This window comes from Ochotona curzoniae, unplaced genomic scaffold (assembly GCF_017591425.1).
Source record: "Ochotona curzoniae isolate NIBS_2020 unplaced genomic scaffold, NIBS_Ocur_1.0 contig_908, whole genome shotgun sequence".
Classification (NCBI taxonomy): Eukaryota; Metazoa; Chordata; class Mammalia; order Lagomorpha; family Ochotonidae; genus Ochotona; species Ochotona curzoniae.
This window is the reverse complement of record NW_024466607.1, coordinates 17,085,572-17,103,402: the sequence shown is the minus strand read 5'-3', so window position 1 is coordinate 17,103,402 and position 17,831 is coordinate 17,085,572. Positions and strand designations below refer to the sequence as shown.

The window sequence follows — 17,831 nt, the reverse complement described above, 5'->3', positions numbered from 1 at the left end:
TGGGAATCACATCCATCCCTGAGCCCCAGGGCTTAATGCAGTTCTGGCCTTAGCTTGCTGTTTGCAGGAGGGCAGCTCCACGATGAAGAAGCTTGAAATCAACCCACCAGGACCACGTTCAGTTTACCATGAGAGAGCCCCTTGTTAGCACTTGCTACCTCTGGTCTTGTCCACCTGGCTTGCTCCTCATGCCTTTCCCTGCCATGGGCTAGAAATGGATGGCTCCTTGGTCAGAGGTATCAGGAGTGCTCCTCAAATCTGAAAAAAATGCTCAAGTGGGCACTTAGGAATCAGGTTTGCCCATGCTCACTGGGGTAGGCAGGGACTGTGCAGCGACCTTCACTTCTGTCTGTCCTGCCCATGTGCACTAGGGCCTGGCAGCTTGCTCCTCCTTGCTTGCAGGAGAGCAAAGGAATTGGAACATTAAAACCAACTTGACTGATCTTGTTGCAGGAATGGCTTGATCTGGTGGAAACCTCATTAGTCCAGTGCTTGGGACCCATAAAAGGAGAATGAACTTAGTGCCTGGGGCAGGCCCAACCAGGCTTGCCTGTGAGCCCCAAGCACCCTCCGCCAAGGCAGCCAGAGCCTGTGTGACATCCACCTCTCTCTGATAGGCCCCACATTTCTATTTGCTCAGGAGGGTCCCCAGGGCATCTTCCTCTGCCTCTGTGTGAGTGTTCTCTGTGTGTCCTTCACCTGTCCTGCCCTGGGGGCTGGGGGTGTCCATCTCCCCAGGAGCTGTCAGCACCCCAACACAAGTACCACACGTGTGTGGTTAATGATTCCCAGCCTTTGCAGCCTCCAGGTAGGAACACAGCCCGACTCTAAGCACTTGTACTGATGTGGCGAAGCCCATGCTGATTTCTGATTAAAACAAACAAACAAAACCAGCAGAATGTTAGGGAAGCTCTGGCCTTGGGTCTGCCTACCACCTGTGTGACCTCAACATTGTGACCAAACCTCTCTGTGCCTCTGACTCGTCATTTCCAAAGCCACTCTTGGTGGTTGCAAGGTGTGCACTGTCCCAATCTAGTGTGGAGCAGTGCTCTAGGGAAGCCCCCTGGTCCTCCCCACCCCTGCCTTGCAGCATCCCCAGTAGGATGACACAACAGCTGTCATTGCTCTGTGGGTGGGGAAGAGGCCTCAGGGGACCTGCTGTAGTTGTCTCTGGTGACCCTGCAGCCTGCTGGTCTGAACTTGCAGGTAGGGGCTGTGTCACTTGGAGACCAGGCAGCACAGGGGTGCAGCATGTCCCACACTGGCCCTCCTACTGACCAGCTACCATCTACCGTCTACCTGTTGTAGATTCCAGATGGCACCTGGAACCCTACCAGGTATTGGATCTCTGATGATCCAGCCCAGCCAAGGTTGTCTCCAAAGGGAAGTGCTGGCCCTTTAGCAGGGACAACGCAACGCCTGTCCTCTCCAAGGCGCTAGACAGTAGCCCTGACTCAGGCCAGACAAGGGTGGCCATCACCCCTGTGTTGAGCTTACTCCAGAGTAAAGGTCGGCATCTGGAAATGTGGCCTTTCTCTTTGGCAGGGAGTGTGGATTGGATGGAAGTGGTCTGGGTTGGCACAAGACTTGCCCCAGGGCTCCCACTCCCGCTTCAGAGGGGCGGTTCTGGGACGCTAGTTCTTGGCCAGCCGGATGTGGGCTCCGCAGAGGAGGCAGGCCAAAGGCCCACTTGCCCAATGTGCAGGCTTCTGGGGAGGCTGTCCAGGAGCAGCCCAGCCCTCCTCCTCTGCTGGATGTACTAGCCAGCCCTGGATTGGGGGACATCCGTTCTTGGAATGTGGTGCATGACACAGGCCTGCCTCCTTCAGGTCTAGACTTGGTGTGTCACTGCTGGGGGCAGAGCTATGGGGAGGTCCAGTTTTTCCAAAGCAATACCCTGCTGCTCTAACTGGGACCAGGGTGGGGGCACAGGTTGCTCCAGGGAAAGAAGGCGGGCAGAGTCCTGGGTAGCCCTGCCCACTCTGGATGCTGCTCACCCAGCCTTGGTTCCCTCACCCTCTCCTGCCCATGAAGGTGCTGCAGGACCCCCGAGCTGGACACCCTCCCAGTTGGTGGCAGGGCAGGGGCCCATGTGTTGGGGGGATTTGATTTGTGTTGTTTCCCCAAGCAATGCTTGCTGCCAGCCCTACCCAGTGCTCCCCTGTGACTGGGGCTGCTACCAATCTCCTCTGCTGCCTGCCAAGCACAAAAGCAGGCCTTCTGGAAGCGCAGGTGCGTCAGCTCAGCCGTCATCTCTCCTAATTTTGGATTTTGGTAACAGTTCCCAAAAAACCCCACTGCAGATCTCTCCTCCCTCTTCTCCTCCCTCCCTCTTTCCTTTGTTTTATTTCTTGTCTGTTAGGAAGAAGTGATGGGACTGGGCCCTTGGGCAGGAAGTACATCCCAGCAGCAGTTCCCACTTGCCCTGACTTTCTCAACAACAAAAAAACCAGTTTCCATTGCCATGCCCTATTTTTCCTCCAGTAACTCCTTGGGGTTCCAGAGACACCCCTGGACACTCCTGCCCAGGCAACCGCAGGAGGAAGATGCAGGTTCCGAGCCTACCTGTGCCTTGTCTCTGAGTGAATGCTCATGCCTAGGAGTCCCTGGGTCCGGTGACCCAAGGCAGTAAAGCCAGCACTGAGAAGACCCTGCCATCTGCCTGCCCCACACAGGCCTTAGCCCTGTGTCCTGCTGTCTGTTGCCAGAGCTTCCTGCTTGATCATTCTGGTTCTGGAGCTTGTGAGGGGCAAGGCAAAGGTGGAGCAAAGAAATTGGGGTCCCGACTATGATCCGTACTGCCTTTGCATCCCTGGGAGGAACATCTATCCAGCCCACCTCCCTGGGCGACCAGAGCAGCAGCCTCCTGTGCAGAATGAGAGCCATCACCACGGGGCTGCAGGGAGGCTTCTGACCACACATGCCCTTGTCAGGAATCAGTCAGCTCAGGGTCTTGGGGTCCCTCCCTGGCCAAGGAAGCCAGCACTTCAAGGTGACTCCTGTCACTAAGGCTGGGGGTGGGTACCCACGATTGCCGGGAATCCCGGAAGCCCAGCCCGCTGAGCAAGCTGGGGTGAGTCATGCTGGCCCCACCACCCACCCGCTCTCATTAACCTCATCTCCCTCGAGGCTTGATCCAGATGGGCCCTCATGGCTTCAGCTTTTACTGGGATGTAGTCATTTAAGCTGGACAAGGACTCAATCCCTGAGTTCCTCACAAGGACCCCAACCCCTAGCTCCACCCATCCCAGGCTGCTGGGGAGGGAATTGCGGGTGCTTGGAGAAATAGAGGCTCAGCCTAGAGCACCCAAGTCTGCAAGGTGGGCCCTCACAGCCACACTTGAGATGAAAGGGGCACCTGCTGTGGAGTTGCTGCCCTGCCAGAGGCTGTCCTCCCAGAAGCCCTCGGTCAAGAACACACTTGTAGAGCGAGACCAGGAGTGTGGCCATTCAGCTGGCCAGGAGGACTTGCAGTGGCCCCCGCCCCTTCCCACCAGCCCTGTGAGAAACGTGCACGCCAAGATGAGGAACCTTGCTGCGGGAGGAAGTGATGGCTTCCCTCAGCTTCCCTTTCTTGCCTCTGAACTTCTCTTCTAGGCACAAGTGTGTGTTCCTGAAAGTGGGACTGTGGCATCCTTTGTAGGGACCCGGTGGGCAGAGGCCCTGCCAGCAGCAGCAGCCTCTGTAGAGCATTCTCTGTCTCCATTCTCTGCAGCTGGGCACCAGGACCCTAGTGGTGACTTTAAGGTGACTTGAAGTGGTGACTTTAGGGTTCCAAATTCCCCGGTGCCTGCCCTTACCCAGCCCATTGTTCTCTTAGTCCCAGATCCTAGGTCTGGTAGACACGCTACTCAGCTGGCCTCTCCTAGATCTCTGTCTCCTGGGGTACCTGCCCCTCCCCAAAGACAGGCCTCATGCCCAAGGTGGGAATGGAGTGCCGACCCCAGCATCTTCCTCCTAAGACAACTGCTCCTGGGCTGGCTCCTCAATAGCTGCCTAGAACGTGGCTCCCACCAGCTGGCCCTCCACTCAACCTGGCAACCAGGAGCAAAAGGTGCATTATGTCACCAGGCACTTGGTGGTTCACCTATGGGACTGTACCTGTACTCCTGGGGTGGGCCCTGGTCCTTGGATTGGGTCCAGTGCCCCCAGTTGTTGGGATGTGTCCAGGAATCGAGCTTCATCAAGGTGCTTATGACCTTCTGAGAGGTGTGTCCAGTGCCGCCTTAGGAATGTTTGTGGTTTGGGAGAGCTGCAGCAACAGGGACCCCCGGGTGCATGTCAGGTACTGTTCCAAGCTATCCAGGAAGGCTGGGCTATGGCCGCCTCCCAGGCTGCCCCGAGTGAGCTCCCAAGATGCTGAGACCTGTGGAGTGGTCTTGACCCACCCCGTGTGCTATCAGTGCATCTTCCTCTCCTGAGTGCTAACGATGAAAAATCATCAGAATAACCTGCGAGATAGGTTGTGCCACCCCTACTCGGCCCACCCGTCTACCCTCCCCAGACCCCTCCAGTCACACTAGCCTCTTAGTTCTTTCCCAGCCCCAGGGCCTGCTATTCTCATGGTCAGAAATGCTCTGGCTTCACTTCATGCCTCCGAACATCTCACCTCTACATAGAGTCCCAGCATGAGTGACCGAGCCACATGCCAGCCATGGACCAGAGACGACACTAGCTGTGAGGACTGGAGCTTTCAGGCTCTGGCTTTCTCCTGTCTCGGCTTGCCAGACCCTCCCAGCAGCCTGGCTCTGTCCTGCCCCTCTGCTGGCTTGCACCCCAAGCAGGCCAGGTGTCAGCTTTCTCCACCTGAAGGAGGGGGTGGGCTTCTCTTTGCCACTCCCCTACCCGGCCACTGGACAGGGGGCCTTCTACAGGGGCCTAGCAGTCAACCTGCGGAGGCAAGGGGTGGGGGGGGCGGGAGGAAGTGGGCACCAGCACTTCTGGGGATAGTCTTCCCCCTCCCCCAGCACATATGCTTGCAATCCCCTCCCAGGCCCTATGCCCCCTCCTCTTTCCCGCTCGCATGTGGAACTCATTAGGAGACCCTCAGGGCTCGTAACCTAACTCTGGCCTGGGCTTGGGGAGAAGGCCTGGCTGCAGTTCCCAAGCGGAAATGTGGCAGCCTCCCCTTGTCTGGCCCCTGTCTGGCTCAGCGCAGCCCTGAACTGGAGCCCACAAGGAGCCGGTCATAGTCAAGAGCTGGCCAGTGTGGGAGGGGCAGAGTGCAGCCCTGCACCTGGCTCCTTTGCAGCTTCTGCTGCCTGCTTTGGGGGCGTCCAGCCTCCCAGGAGGTGAGTATAGGGAGGGACCTCTGATCCCACCTGGGCAGCAAGGCTAGCTGGGAACACAGAGCTAAGGACCCCTAGAGCAGGGGTTGCTGTGCGGTTTAACTTGATGGCCCCCAGAGTCCCATCTGAAAAGTGGGAAGGACATGCATCATGCAGAGTTGCTGAGTGACAGCAGCCCTATTCCCTCCTGAAGGCTGCCTTCCGTGGGTTGAGTAGAGCCTTTGCAAAAACAACAACAAAAAGCCCCACTGCTGCTGACGTCACCAGTTTGGAACAGCCTGGATGAGCAAAGCCAAGCCAGCTACCTCCCTGCAGGACTTGTCAGAACCTTTGGCCACCTCCCATACAGGGCAGCTGAGGCCACCCAGTTCTCTGCTTCCAGTTACTGGACTTCAGGACCCCTCTATCCAGGTGGACCTGGCAAGCCTGGTATCCTGGAGAGCCATGGGGAGCAAGGGGAAGGGACTGAATGGGGTGACAGCTAAGGAAGGGTGTGTAGGAGGCCAGCGTGCAGCTGGGATGACCCCAGTGCTCCCTCCATCATCCTGTGGGCAGGTGGGTGGGTGTCTTGGGCATACAAAGAGGCATGCATCTGACAGGCAGAGCCCTCCTTGTACTGCGGGATCTGCACTGGCAGGTCCAGAGTATTGGGAGTGTCCATCCCATGGCCATGCCAGCCTTGGGATGGGGCAGCCACTGGCACCAGGTTCAGAAGAGCTTCTTTGTCTTCCATCCCCTCCCCGTCAATACAGCCCTTCTGCCCACACTCCTGGCACAGCTGCTTCCAGGTCCCCTCCCATGCCCGTGACCCAAAGGCCTTCCCATCTTGTCTCTCCCAAGCCCTCACCCCACTTCCCCGGGCACATAGAAAACTGGGCCAGGCCCTCACCACGGCTTACTGCCTCCTGCCCGCCAAACAGCAGTCTGATGTGACCTGCTGCATGTCCCCTAGCCTGTCCCCAGCAAAGCTAGCCCCCTTGTACACACTGTTCCCCACTCCCCGAACCCCAAGAGACAGAGTTCACTGCATCCCCTGTCTCCTGAGGACCCTTGTCTCTCCAGGAAGGGAGTCCGCCCTGGCTTAGGGCTGGGTGGGGCTGGGCCAGCCAGGGGATCCCCCAGATGATTTCCTGGTGCTGCCTGCCTGTGAACACAGCCTAGCCCAGGTGGGATGGGACTGGGCCTTGAGGCCACGAACCAGCAATCCCGTGCCTGGCCCAAGCCGGCTCGTTCCCAGGCCACCTCCCCAGAATCATCCTCAACTCTGTCACTGTCACCGTCAGCACCTCATAGGAAGGATTCCTGAAAGGGCGGCGTGGGCAGGCAGGGAGGGGACCTGACAGGCCCAGGCAGCAGGCGGATGCTAATAAGGCAATTAAGCCCAGCAGCTACAGAGGGACCTGCCCACCCGAGGCGGACCCAGCCCAGGCCCCTGGCACATCCGCCCGCCAGGGGCCCTGGGAATTCTTGCCCTCCGCCTTCCCAAGCCTCAGAACACAGGACTGGCTTCTTTGTCCGTCAGGAGCCTTCTGTGGCCAGCCCTCCCATCACAGACCCACCAGCTGATCTGACAAATACAGCCAGGGCACCCCAGCCAGTCCCTGCTCCCCACCCTTACTGTAACCGCATAAGTAGGCCTCCTACTCCCCCGTTGAACCCCTTGGGGCTCCAGGCCTCAAGTGGGCATCAGAAGCTTCAGTTGGGAGGCCAAGGCTGACACAGTCCCCATGTGGACAGAACTCCCTTGATTCTGTCCCCCGAAGCTCCGGGTGTGCTCATGGGCGTGCTAACCATAGACCCTGGAGTGTCAGGTAAATGAAGGGGCAGGGATGCTGGGGACTTTGCAGTTAGGGACGCACAGATTTAGGCAGAAAACCCAGCCCAGCTGAGCCCCAAGAATATGGTATACCGCCAACCTGCTTTCCCCAGCAGCTGAGTGCCTGCTCTCCTGGCTCTAGGGGTGACCCAGTGCCACGGTATCTGGCTGCATCAGAGCCCTCTCCCCCACCAGTCCCTCCTGCTGCTAGTATGTGGGACCCAAGATGGGGGAGCAGAGACACAGGACCACCCTGCCCTGTATGAAGGAAGCAGCTGTACCTGGGAGGGGGGAAGACAGGCCTAGGGATGTGGTCCTGCCAGCTAGTGAGGGCAGGGGCCTCCAGGGCCCATGAACTCTCACTGAGTGCTACTGGGCATGGCAGGCTAAGGCTCAAGTTAGGAAATGAAGATGAAAGCTTCCAGAACCATCTGGCAAGGTAAGAGAGAGCCAGCTACCTTTCTTTCAGTCATAGGATTATGTTCTCATAGCTGACAGCACAGAAAGTTCTCGAAGGAGGCTAAGGTTCCAGTCCCGGCCTTGCTACTTTCTGGGTGCCTCTGGCCTGGAGGAGGCATGGGTTTGGGAAAGGGTAACCAGAGAAGAGCTGGGGAAGAAGAGATGGACACTAATATGTATCCAGCCTCACAGAGGGAGCAGGCTGGACAGCATCAGGGTCTGGGTTGGAGGGGAGAGGAAGGGAGCCTGGGAGGCTGTAGGAGACCGGGGAAAGAAGCTCTGGCCACACAAGCAAAACCAGACCACCGAGGGCCCTGCTGGCCATAGAGCGAAGAACTCTGCTAGACTCTGCCAGGGACAGCAGGTGGCTTTAGAGCAGGGGAAGACCAGGTGGTACTGACATTCTCAAAAAACTGCTTTGCTGCTCCCTGTGGGGTGGAGGTGGGGCCAGGGCCAGGGAGGAGGGGTCCAGGCAGTGTCCTGGAGCTTCATCCACGTGGGATGATGAGCCCTGTTTACCAGGGAAGCAAGAAGGCATTGGTAGCTGCTCCCTATGTGTGTCTTCCACTCTGCCTCCCCAGAGCTGAAACATTCCTGTGGCCTGGGAACCCCTAGACTGGGGCAGCACCTGCTACAGCTGCCTCGAGAGCATGGGTCTCAGTTCCCCATGGGAGCTGGCAGGTCTTTCCAGGCTGACAGAGGAAGGAACACAATGAGGCAGTCCAGTGTGTGGGGGTCTGTGTGGGCACTCCTAGCTAGGAGCCCCAAGAGGCCTTGTGCCCAAGACCTTCTTACCTGCTCCCCTGGGTGGACAGATGTGTTGCTTTCCCATCACCTGGGCCATCATGACTCAAGCCAGGCCCGCTGGGTGAGTCACTGGCTGGGGCTGCACCAAGGCCCTTGGGCCAAACACTTACCCTTCCTGGGCCTCAGCTTTCCCATCCATAGAACGGTCAGACCAGCTCTGCTCTGCACACCCCACTAGGGAACCTGGGGTGACTGAGAACAAAGAAGTCAGAGAGAGGCTGTGGGAGAGTGAGGGAGGAAGGAGTGCCTGGCAGTGATCCCAAGACAGCAGCAGGCAGACCTGAGGCCGCCTGGCCCACTCCAGCTCTCTTTAGGGAACTCAGGCCGGGGAGACCTTCAGATGGGGCCAGGGGGTCACCTTGTCTTGCTTACTGTCCTGCAGAATTCCAGTGATGAGAAAGAGGCCCACAGAGGTGAGGCCCCGGCACAGGGGGTGGGGGGAGTTTGTGGGATGGAATGAGGAAGTATGAAGAGGAGGGGCCCCTGTGTAGGGAGCCCGAGGAGATCAGGGGGTGGGGGCAGAGGCAACAGTGGTGAATTGGAGCCCTAACCTGTAGGTTTTTAATCACCTTCCACAATCAACCATTCATGCCTGCCTGGGTTGGAGGCCAAAGGATAATTCAGTGAGCAAAAATAGCGCTGATTGACCAGTATTATCTGTCAGGGGCAAAGGTTTGGAAGAATTTGAGGAAAAAACATCCTCTGTTTCCCATACCTGGTGGCCTGGCTTTGCGGTTGCCCCTGGCAAATGAGTGACCACAGGGACTCCATTTGGAGAGGCTGGCCATAGGCCTGCCCTATTACCACCAGCTGGGCAGCTGCAAGAGGAAAGGCAAGCTGATCTGATGCCATCTGACCCCCAGACCACTTACCCTGCACACTCCTGGCCCAGGGCAGGTGCTCAGAAAGTGTCTGAGAAGGACATTCCTTCTCTCTCTCTGCCTCTACCTGCCTGTCTGGGTCTGGACATCTGTGACCCCGACACTCTTCAGGTTGTTGGACTGCTCATGGGACTGTGCTGAGAGTTGATGCTCCTTCATTCACGCTCTGGGCATCCACCTCTGGCCTCACTTCTGCGGCCTCTGGGTGAGACAGCCTGGCCCTTCTGAGACACGGCCCAGAATGGAGGCCACGAGGTGCAAACAGCGTCTGCTCAGAAACCAGCTGAGAGCTCAGATCCGGGGCCCCGGGGTCCTCACTCGGGCTCTGCTCGCCAGGGACTGGGAAGGGAACAGGCAGCCAGCAGGGCCGGGGCCCACCGCCCGGGCTCGGTGGGGAACGCGCGGCAGCGTCTGCGCACGCGCGATGTCAGAGAGGAGCCGCTTTGTTCAAGCGCTACCTGCGGATCCATTCACCTCCGGTGCCCCGCCCGCAAGCCGACACTCAAGCCGGCAAGGCCACGCCCGCTTCCCGCACGGGGTGGGGCCCGCCACAAGCCCCGCCCCTGTCCCCACCCCTTACGGCCTGCTTTGGCTGTGATTGGTCGCCTATACGGTGTGCGCCCGCCTACCGTAAAAACCGATTGGTGCCTGGAAAGAGAGGGAGGCGAAGGAAAGCAGATTATAAAGACGCGCTCCCGTTCCAGCCGAAAAGTCACGTGGCGCTTCACTCGCCGCCTGTCACCACCCCACTGGTGAAGCTTTCTTAAAGGGCTCGCTTCCTCTTTCTAGGCTCGATTCTTTACCTGGGGTACCTCATGCCTGTCCGCGCAAGGTCGCGGCGGCCCCGGGCAGTCCTGACCTGCCACGCGCCCAAATCTCTTCAGCCCTACTGGGGTGTTGCTCCAGGGGACAGGGCCGGTGGCCGTGTGAGGGACAACGCGGTCGCCTGAAATGGTAACCGCCTTTGGATAGCAAGGGGCACGCAGTGGGCGTTCAGTTTCCAAGTGTTGAACGAACCCGATCAAAGGCCGAATGGATGAGGAGTGACAGGCAGGAGGGGACAGAGAGGTTGTCACAGACTCGGCTGTGAGCGTGGGGTGGGGGAGCCAGATGTAAGAGACGCCCCAAGGCAGCTCTCCCTGTGGACACAAGCCCCAGGAGTGTCGGGGCATCCGGGCTGGTCGTGAGCAGCTCCGGGCGGGGCGAGGCGAGTCCGCCGCGGCAGGCGGAGGGCCCGGTGCGCGCCCGCGTGCCCCGCAGGGAGGGGCGGCCGAGCGCGGCCCCTTTAAGCTCGAGCGCCGGCCCCGGCCCCGCCCCCCCGAGGACGCCTGGGCGCGCGGCCGCGGGAGCCGCCGTTTAATTGGGGCTGTCAGGCCGCGGCGCGCGCGGAGGGCCGGCCGGCCGGGTGGGGACCGAGGGCCGGGAGGCCGGGGTGGCGGGCGCACAGCTCGGCGGGAGGCGGGCGCCCGGAGACGCGGCTGCGGGCGGGGGGTGGCCCGCGCGGCCGGGGCGCCGTCCCAGGGCGAGGTGCCCGGCCCCGGCCCCGGGCCGCCCGCGCTGCCCCCGCCACACACACACACACCACCACCGCGACTCATGAAAAACCAGCTCCGCGGCCCCCCAGCGCGGGCGCACATGTCGGCTTCGGGGGCGGCGGCGGCGGCGGCGGCGGTGGCTGGGAGCACCCGGGCGGCGTCGGAGCCCGCTGCGGGGTCTGGGGCCGGCGCGGGTACCGGGGCGGGCGCGGCGACGGCCGCGGGAGCCATGCCCTGCAAGAGCGCCGAGTGGCTGCAGGAGGAGCTGGAGGCGCGCGGCGGCGCGTCCCTGCTACTGCTCGATTGCCGGCCGCACGAGCTCTTCGAGTCGTCGCACATCGAGACGGCCATCAACCTGGCCATCCCGGGCCTCATGCTGCGCCGCCTGCGCAAGGGCAACCTGCCCATCCGCTCCATCATCCCCAACCACGCCGACAAGGAGCGCTTCGCCTCGCGCTGCAAGGCGGCCACCGTGCTGCTCTACGACGAAGCCACGGCCGAGTGGCAGCCAGAGCCCGGCGCCCCAGCCTCAGTGCTCGGCCTGCTCCTGCAAAAGCTACGCGACGACGGCTGCCAGGCCTACTACCTCCAAGGTAAGGGCGGGCCCGAGACCCCCGCACCCTGGTCGGGGGCAGCTCTCGGGGTTCCCGGTTGCCTGCGGTCGCGAATCATTTCCTCTCCCCACCCCCGCCCCACTGCCGGCGCCACGTCGCCCCTGGCCCGCGTCAGCCTTCCCGGGAGTCCGTCCTCCACGGTGTGGGCTTGGACAGTCGCGGGCCCCCTTTCTCTGCACGACTTGAGTGGGTGGAATAACTTTTCCCTGCCAAAGATTTCCTTCCCCCCTTCGTTGATGGCAATAGCGGAACGCCATCCCCCTACCCCCCGGGAGAGAGAGGTAGCCCGGAAAGGGGCAGGGCCCAAGGGCAGGCTGCAATGTATGTGTCCCTGTTGGGCCAGGGTCAGAGAGGCCACTCTTCATGGGTGCCTGGCTCTGTTTAGGTCACCCAGGGTCGGGGCTGACGGGGGGTTGGGAGTGTCTGGGATCCGGGCATGGCTCTTGGACCCCAAAGCGATCCTGGCCTCTTGGAGGCGCTTGGGGTAGGGCGTGGGTAGTGCCCAGGTCCCCAGCCTTCCTTCTCAGACCCTGCAGAAAGGGGAGGCAGTGCTGGAGGGGAGCGAGCCGCTGCGGCTGGTGTTTCCAATTAACATTCCAAAATGGCCTCTCACTGGCAGCGGGGCGGGTGGGAGGGGAGTAGAGGGAAGGGGAGGCCTGCAGCACCCTCGGGCGCCAGGCCGGTGTCTAACTGCAGGCACCCTTGTCTCCCCACCAGCCTTGGTGGTCTCTCCCTACCTCTTCTGTGGGTCCCAGGCTGGGGCCAGGGTGGGAGCGGGGGTGGAGACGAGATGGAGCTTGTGTTCTCATGGGGAGAGAACATTCCTGAGAAGTGGAGCTGAGACCCCTTTGGTGATCAGGCCCCTGCTGGGGAGCCTGCCAGGACCTTGGTTAACCCCATTCCCTGGTGAGGGGTGGGCAGCCAGTGCCAGTGGAGGCCCAGGCCTGTGTGCCCCTTAGCTTGATTCCTCTGTGCAGCTGAGGCCCGTGGTGTTAACTGTAGGAAAGGTTTGGGTACCCACAGTTGCCATGCTGAGATGTGGGTGCCCTCATCTGCCTTGCTTTACCACTTAGCACCCATGGGTGCCTGATGTGTGCAGGGAGCCACAGAGCAGCAATGAGCTTTGAGGGCATGTCCTTAGGTGGCCTGCAGCTGGTGCTGTGTGGCCAAGGGCCCTGAAACCTCTGGGAAGAAGCCAGAGCTCAGACATGTGGCTGCACCTCCCAGGGCTGCCTCAGTGTCCTCATCTGCAAAGCGGGCATGACATAGATGGAGTGAAGGCAGAAGTGGGACCATGGGGAGCAGGCCGAGCATGGCCCGTGGTGACAGCTGCTGTCACAGCCTCAGCTGGGCCTTAGGCAGCCAGTTCAGAGCCTGAGCAGCCGCTACTCACTGGCCGCAGGTGGTTTCAACAAGTTCCAGACGGAGTACTCGGAGCACTGCGAGACACACGTGGACAGCTCGTCCTCACCCAGCAGCTCGCCACCCACCTCGGTGCTGGGCCTGGGCGGCCTGCGCATCAGCTCTGATTGCTCGGATGGCGAGTCGGACCGGGAGCTGCCCAGCAGCGCTACCGAGTCAGACGGCAGCCCTGTGCCATCCAGCCAGCCGGCCTTCCCCGTGCAGATCCTGCCCTACCTCTACCTCGGCTGCGCTAAGGACTCCACCAACCTGGACGTGCTGGGCAAATATGGCATCAAGTACATCCTCAACGTCACACCCAACCTGCCTAACGCCTTTGAGCATGGTGGCGAGTTCACCTACAAGCAGATCCCCATCTCTGACCACTGGAGCCAGAACCTCTCCCAGTTCTTCCCCGAGGCCATCAGCTTCATCGGTAGGTGTTGTCGCTTGCCACTCAACTGGGCTGGGCTGGGCTGGGCTGGGCAGGCACGGTGAGGGGTGTGCCAGGCCTTGGGGGTGTCGCCTGCACCCAGCCGGGTCCCTCTGGGCCTGTCAGGGCTTGTGTGTGCCTTGCGTGTGCCAGCATGTGCCCGTGGGTGTACCCATGCCTGCTGTGAGTCATCGAGTCCCTCAGACCTCGACCTGTCAGGGCCTGAGAGTCCCCCAGGTTCCAGGCTTCCCCCACCCTGCTGTCGGCATCTCTAGGGCTGTCTGCTCTCCAACTGTTGTTTTCCCAACTTTGCTGCTGTTCCGGGCATATAAAGCCAAAACACCCCCACTTACAACCCTCCCACAGGCTCACTCGCTCACTGTGTCTCATGCCCCAGCACATGTGTCTCTCCAGGGCTGGGTTGTCACAGAACCTCCTGGAAGGCTAAAGGGGTGAGAGGCCCACCCAGCCCTGACAGCCCCTTGGAGTCTGGTGGTGCTGGGTGCCCAGGATGGAGGTGTGGGGTTCAGGGCAGGCTGTGGGGGTGTTCAGAGAAGCAGGGAAAGGCTGAAAGGCCTCCTTGTCAGATCCTGCCCGTGGCCTTGGTTTTCTGGAGGGTGGTCAGCTCTAGCAAGTCTGGCCCACCCAGTGTTTGTGCCTAGCCTCCCCAGGGCAGGGGTGGGGGGACTGGACTGTCTTTTTTTTCCCCTAGGGGCAGTTGTGTCCAGCAAAGGGCGTGTGGTGTCAGCTGGGCTGGGCTAGCGTTAATAACAGGAAGTGGGGAGGCTGCGCCCACCCCCGCCCTCCCCTATCCGCTTACTGGGAACCAAAACTAGGTGCCTGGCTGAGAGGGAGGAAGGAAGGAAGCTGAGGCCTGGAGGAGGGGCTGCCAGGAGCTTCCCAGCCCTGAAGCCCCAGGGGTCTTGGGGTGGGAGGTGCTATGGATGGGACCTCTAATTCCTCAGGGTTGAGCCTGGCTTTGTCTTTCTTGAAAGGGAGGACAGAACAGGATGTGGGGTGCTGGGGTGGGAGGTTCCTTTTTCCCACTTAGGCCGTGAAGGAATTGGGGTCCATGGAGACCACAGGACTGAGGGATAGCCTTTAGCACAAGACACACTTAAGAGGGCGAAAAGTAAAAACCAGAAACAGTTGTGTTCTGGGTCACCCCAGAGTGTGTTTGGGAGCCCGCACAGTCCACACCTTCCTGTGTCACCCCAAATCTCACAGACCTCACACATGGCCCCGCAGCAAGCTGCAGCAGCTGCCTCTCACCCTTCTGGGCCTGTCTCCCTGGTCCTATCCCTGGATTGGCTCTGCTAGTCCTTGAGTTGGGGTCCTGGCATCCTTAGCCACCCGTAGCTCATGAAGGAAGGGCAAGCTCTGAAGAACTGGGGGACCTGTGTATCACCTTGCAGGCAAGCACTGACCAAGCACCCACCATGTGTCGGGCTCCCTAAACCAGCTGGGGGTGGGGGGTTCCCTATGTGACACCTGAGGTAGCCCCAAGGACACTGGGCAACCTGGCCATGGTGGGGAAATGTCCTGGCACGTGAATCTGTCGGGGAGGGTCTACTGGGCTAGGTGAGCCCACTCAGGTGATGTCCACCTGTGATGTATTGGGCATAGCTATCATCCAACCCCTGGGTCTCTAAGGCCTTGGGGACTGGTAGGGCTGGGCCAAGCCAGCCACTTCCTGCCAGAGGAACCTCCCTCAGCCCACTTCCCAGGATACTCTGGGAGTAGTACCCTTAGGAGCTGCACCAAGAGAAAAGATCTGGCTCCACCCATCAGGTCACTGCCTGGCAGCAGCAGAAGCTACAACCACAGGAGCTGCCGGGTGGCCTTGGGCTGACGGCGCCGGGGGTGTAAACTACCTTTTAGGCAGCCACAGCACCACCAGCAGTAGGATAGGTCGACAGACTGTCAGTGGCTCGTATTGAGAGGCCCATTCTATAGATGGGGACACTGAGGCATGGGCCTGGCCAGTAACTGAGGACACAAGCATGACAGCTCTGTGCGTAGCTCTGAGTCACTGCGCCAGATAGGCCGGGTGCCTTGTGTTGGACAGCCACAGGGGATGGCTGCTGGCTGACTGGTGCCCATGTGTTTCAGATGAAGCCCGCTCCAAGAAGTGTGGCGTCCTGGTGCACTGCCTGGCAGGCATTAGCCGCTCGGTGACGGTCACCGTGGCCTACCTGATGCAGAAAATGAACCTGTCACTCAACGACGCCTATGACTTCGTCAAGAGGAAAAAATCAAACATCTCGCCCAACTTCAACTTCATGGGGCAGCTGCTGGACTTTGAGCGGACGCTGGGGCTGAGCAGCCCGTGCGACAACCACGCGTCCAATGAGCAGCTGTACTTCTCCACGCCCACCAACCGCAACCTGTTCCCGCTCAACACGCTGGAGTCCACGTGAGGCAGGGTGCCCGGAGGTGGACACAGTGCCATGTTCTGCATCCCTCCCCGCCCAAGGACCCCTTGGTTGGCACCTGTTCCCCAGGTCCAGGCCCAAGCGGGGGTGCTGAGCTCCCCTCGTGCCTCCCCCTCTGGCCCGCAGGCGAGGCCGCTCTCGCAAGACTTACTCAGACACAGGCCTTGGGGCCCAGGACACCTTTGTGCCGGCAGCCTTGGCCAATGTGGCTCCTTTTTCAAAAGCGCACCTATGGACCCAAGTGTGCCCTGTTCTTAAGGTGTGGGAATCCGAACCCTGCCCCAAACACAGAGAGTGTGCACGCTCTTCTGAAAAAAGTTTTTAAACGAAAAGTATTATTTTCAGGCTCCACGCAACCGTGGATTGTATTAACCAGTGTTTCAGCCCTTTCTTGATCCCGCGCGCATGAGACGCATTCTCAGTTTTGTTCTTCCCAGTTCAAAAAAAAGCATTATCAGTGTGTTCCGTTTTGGTTTTCCAATGGAAAAGACAGATACCAATCCCGGCCCTGTGTAGATCTTGACCAAATGCATTTTGCACATGTGTGAAACCTCTGTTTCATCAGCAGACCCTTCTTGAAGGGGTAGCTCGCTGCTCTCTGGGTGCCGGAACATGCCCACCCTCTACCCTAAGTCATGCTATCTTCCGCCCCTGACCCAGGTCAGCGCTGCACCTTGCTGGCCTGTGATGACCACAGTAGTTGATGGCCTGCTCCTGGGTTCACAGCTGGTACTCCACCCTCCCATCTGCCCCTCTGGTGGTCCTTGTAGACCTGCCCGAAGCAGAAGGGGCAGAGGAAGGGGTGGGGGGGACCCTGCTGCTGGTTTGGTGGAGGTGGCACCCTGGGGGACTGCCAAGCAGTAGCATTAACGCTCTGGGCTCAGCTCTTGGGAGCTTGAGCCCAGGACCCTCTTCTGTGCATGTCCTCCACTCTTGCGCCCTCCTCTCCAGCTCTGTAGGGGGAATAGAGGTGCTCCGGGCATGGGGGCTCGGCCTCTCAAGCTCTGCCCCTTGCCCTGGCCATTGCGCTGGGCCACCTGGCATCTCCTGCTCACTCATGCCACCTCCCCCGCACGCATACCTGGCTGTTAACCTTGCCCATGCCATCTGCCACCAGGAAACTTCACACCCATTTCAACCCCAGGGCAGGGGCATGCAGGGCGAGAACAGCCACATGGAAGGGGCAGGAGGCCATGTCTGCCCCACCCCAGCATCCCCAGAAACCAAGCCACGGATTCCGTTAACCACCTCCAGTTTTGTTCCTTCTTCCCCCTCAGTCCCACCAGGCGTCAGGACCGTATGGGGGCCAGGGGCAGGGCGGGAGCGAGGCCACGGAAACTGCACCCCCACCGCATCTTACCTCACAGGGGTGCTCTTCAGGGATGCTCTCGGGCAGCAGGTTCAAATCTTGCCACAGTCGAGAAATTGACCAAAAGCTCCCACGCCGTACATGGTTCTCTCTTTTTAATTTTTAACAAGACAAACCCAGGACGATGCATCAGATTTGTGTCAGTGAGGGTGTGCCAAGGGTGGCCAGCTTTGCTTTGTGACCGAATGAAGGAAGATTTGTGACCCTACATATGTATACACTCACATGGACATATATAACTCCCGAGCCAGCAACGGGAGTTTGTTTATATTGCAAATAAATATTATTTTTTCTGTAAAGTGAGTCATGGTGTCTGGGGAGGTGAGGAGAGGGGCCCTTCTGGTGCTGCTTGGCACTTGCCTGGTCCTTAGTACCCTGCAGTTTGGAGGAGGGTATGGCCAAGGACGAGGCTAAAGTGTCTGTCTCTGCCACATGGGGGCTGGTGCCTGGCCTGCTGTGGTCTGGCAGGGTGGGCCATGGGCTGGCGCTCAGGCCTCTGCAGGTTCCCCCGGGTTGGAGAAGAACGGTATGCACGGTGTAGAGAAACAAGCTTTCTGGGGAATGGGGCAGTCCCATGTCACTTGTGTGCTATCTCATTACCTTTGGCTGCAGTGTGCCAGGCTGACTCAGTTTCCCCATTTCTGCCCTCCCCAGCTTTCCCTTAAGCAGATTGCAGGATCAATATGGAGCTGAGCCCAGCAGGACACAGTCTGGCAGGCCTCAAGGGTAAAGGCAGCAACCTTCCCAGGGTCTCCCCAACCCTTCAGCCATGGGGCTGCCCAGGAAGCTTAAG

At 59.9% G+C, this 17,831-nt stretch overlaps 1 protein-coding gene across 2 annotated transcripts; it reads left to right on the top strand.

The window, feature by feature from the left end:
• Window positions 1-10,775: 10,775 nt before the first annotated feature.
• Window positions 10,776-17,337, top strand: DUSP7 (dual specificity phosphatase 7). 2 transcript variants are annotated; one of them, XM_040994578.1, is made up of 3 exons: window positions 10,781-11,379; window positions 12,803-13,237; window positions 15,347-17,337. In XM_040994578.1, exons 1-3 carry the CDS (start codon window positions 10,848-10,850, stop codon window positions 15,652-15,654), a joined length of 1,275 nt encoding a protein of 424 aa, XP_040850512.1. In that variant the 5' UTR covers window positions 10,781-10,847; the 3' UTR covers window positions 15,655-17,337. The 2 variants fall into 2 exon arrangements, with proteins under 2 accessions (XP_040850513.1, XP_040850512.1); XM_040994579.1 differs by lacking the exon at window positions 12,803-13,237 and having other exon boundaries at window positions 10,776-11,379.
• Window positions 17,338-17,831: the final 494 nt, after the last annotated feature.

What these genes read in the sequence shown, in the direction of transcription:
- DUSP7 (XM_040994578.1), top strand. Translation starts at nt 10,848, where the DNA reads ATGAAAAACCAGCTCCGCGGCCCCCCAGCGCGGGCGCACATGTCGGCT. An exon ending in CCAGGCCTACTACCTCCAAG is followed by an intron (nt 11,380 to 12,802) that starts GTAAGGGCGGGC and finishes CACTGGCCGCAG; the next exon opens with GTGGTTTCAACAAGTTCCAG. An exon ending in CGAGGCCATCAGCTTCATCG is followed by an intron (nt 13,238 to 15,346) that starts GTAGGTGTTGTC and finishes CATGTGTTTCAG; the next exon opens with ATGAAGCCCGCTCCAAGAAG.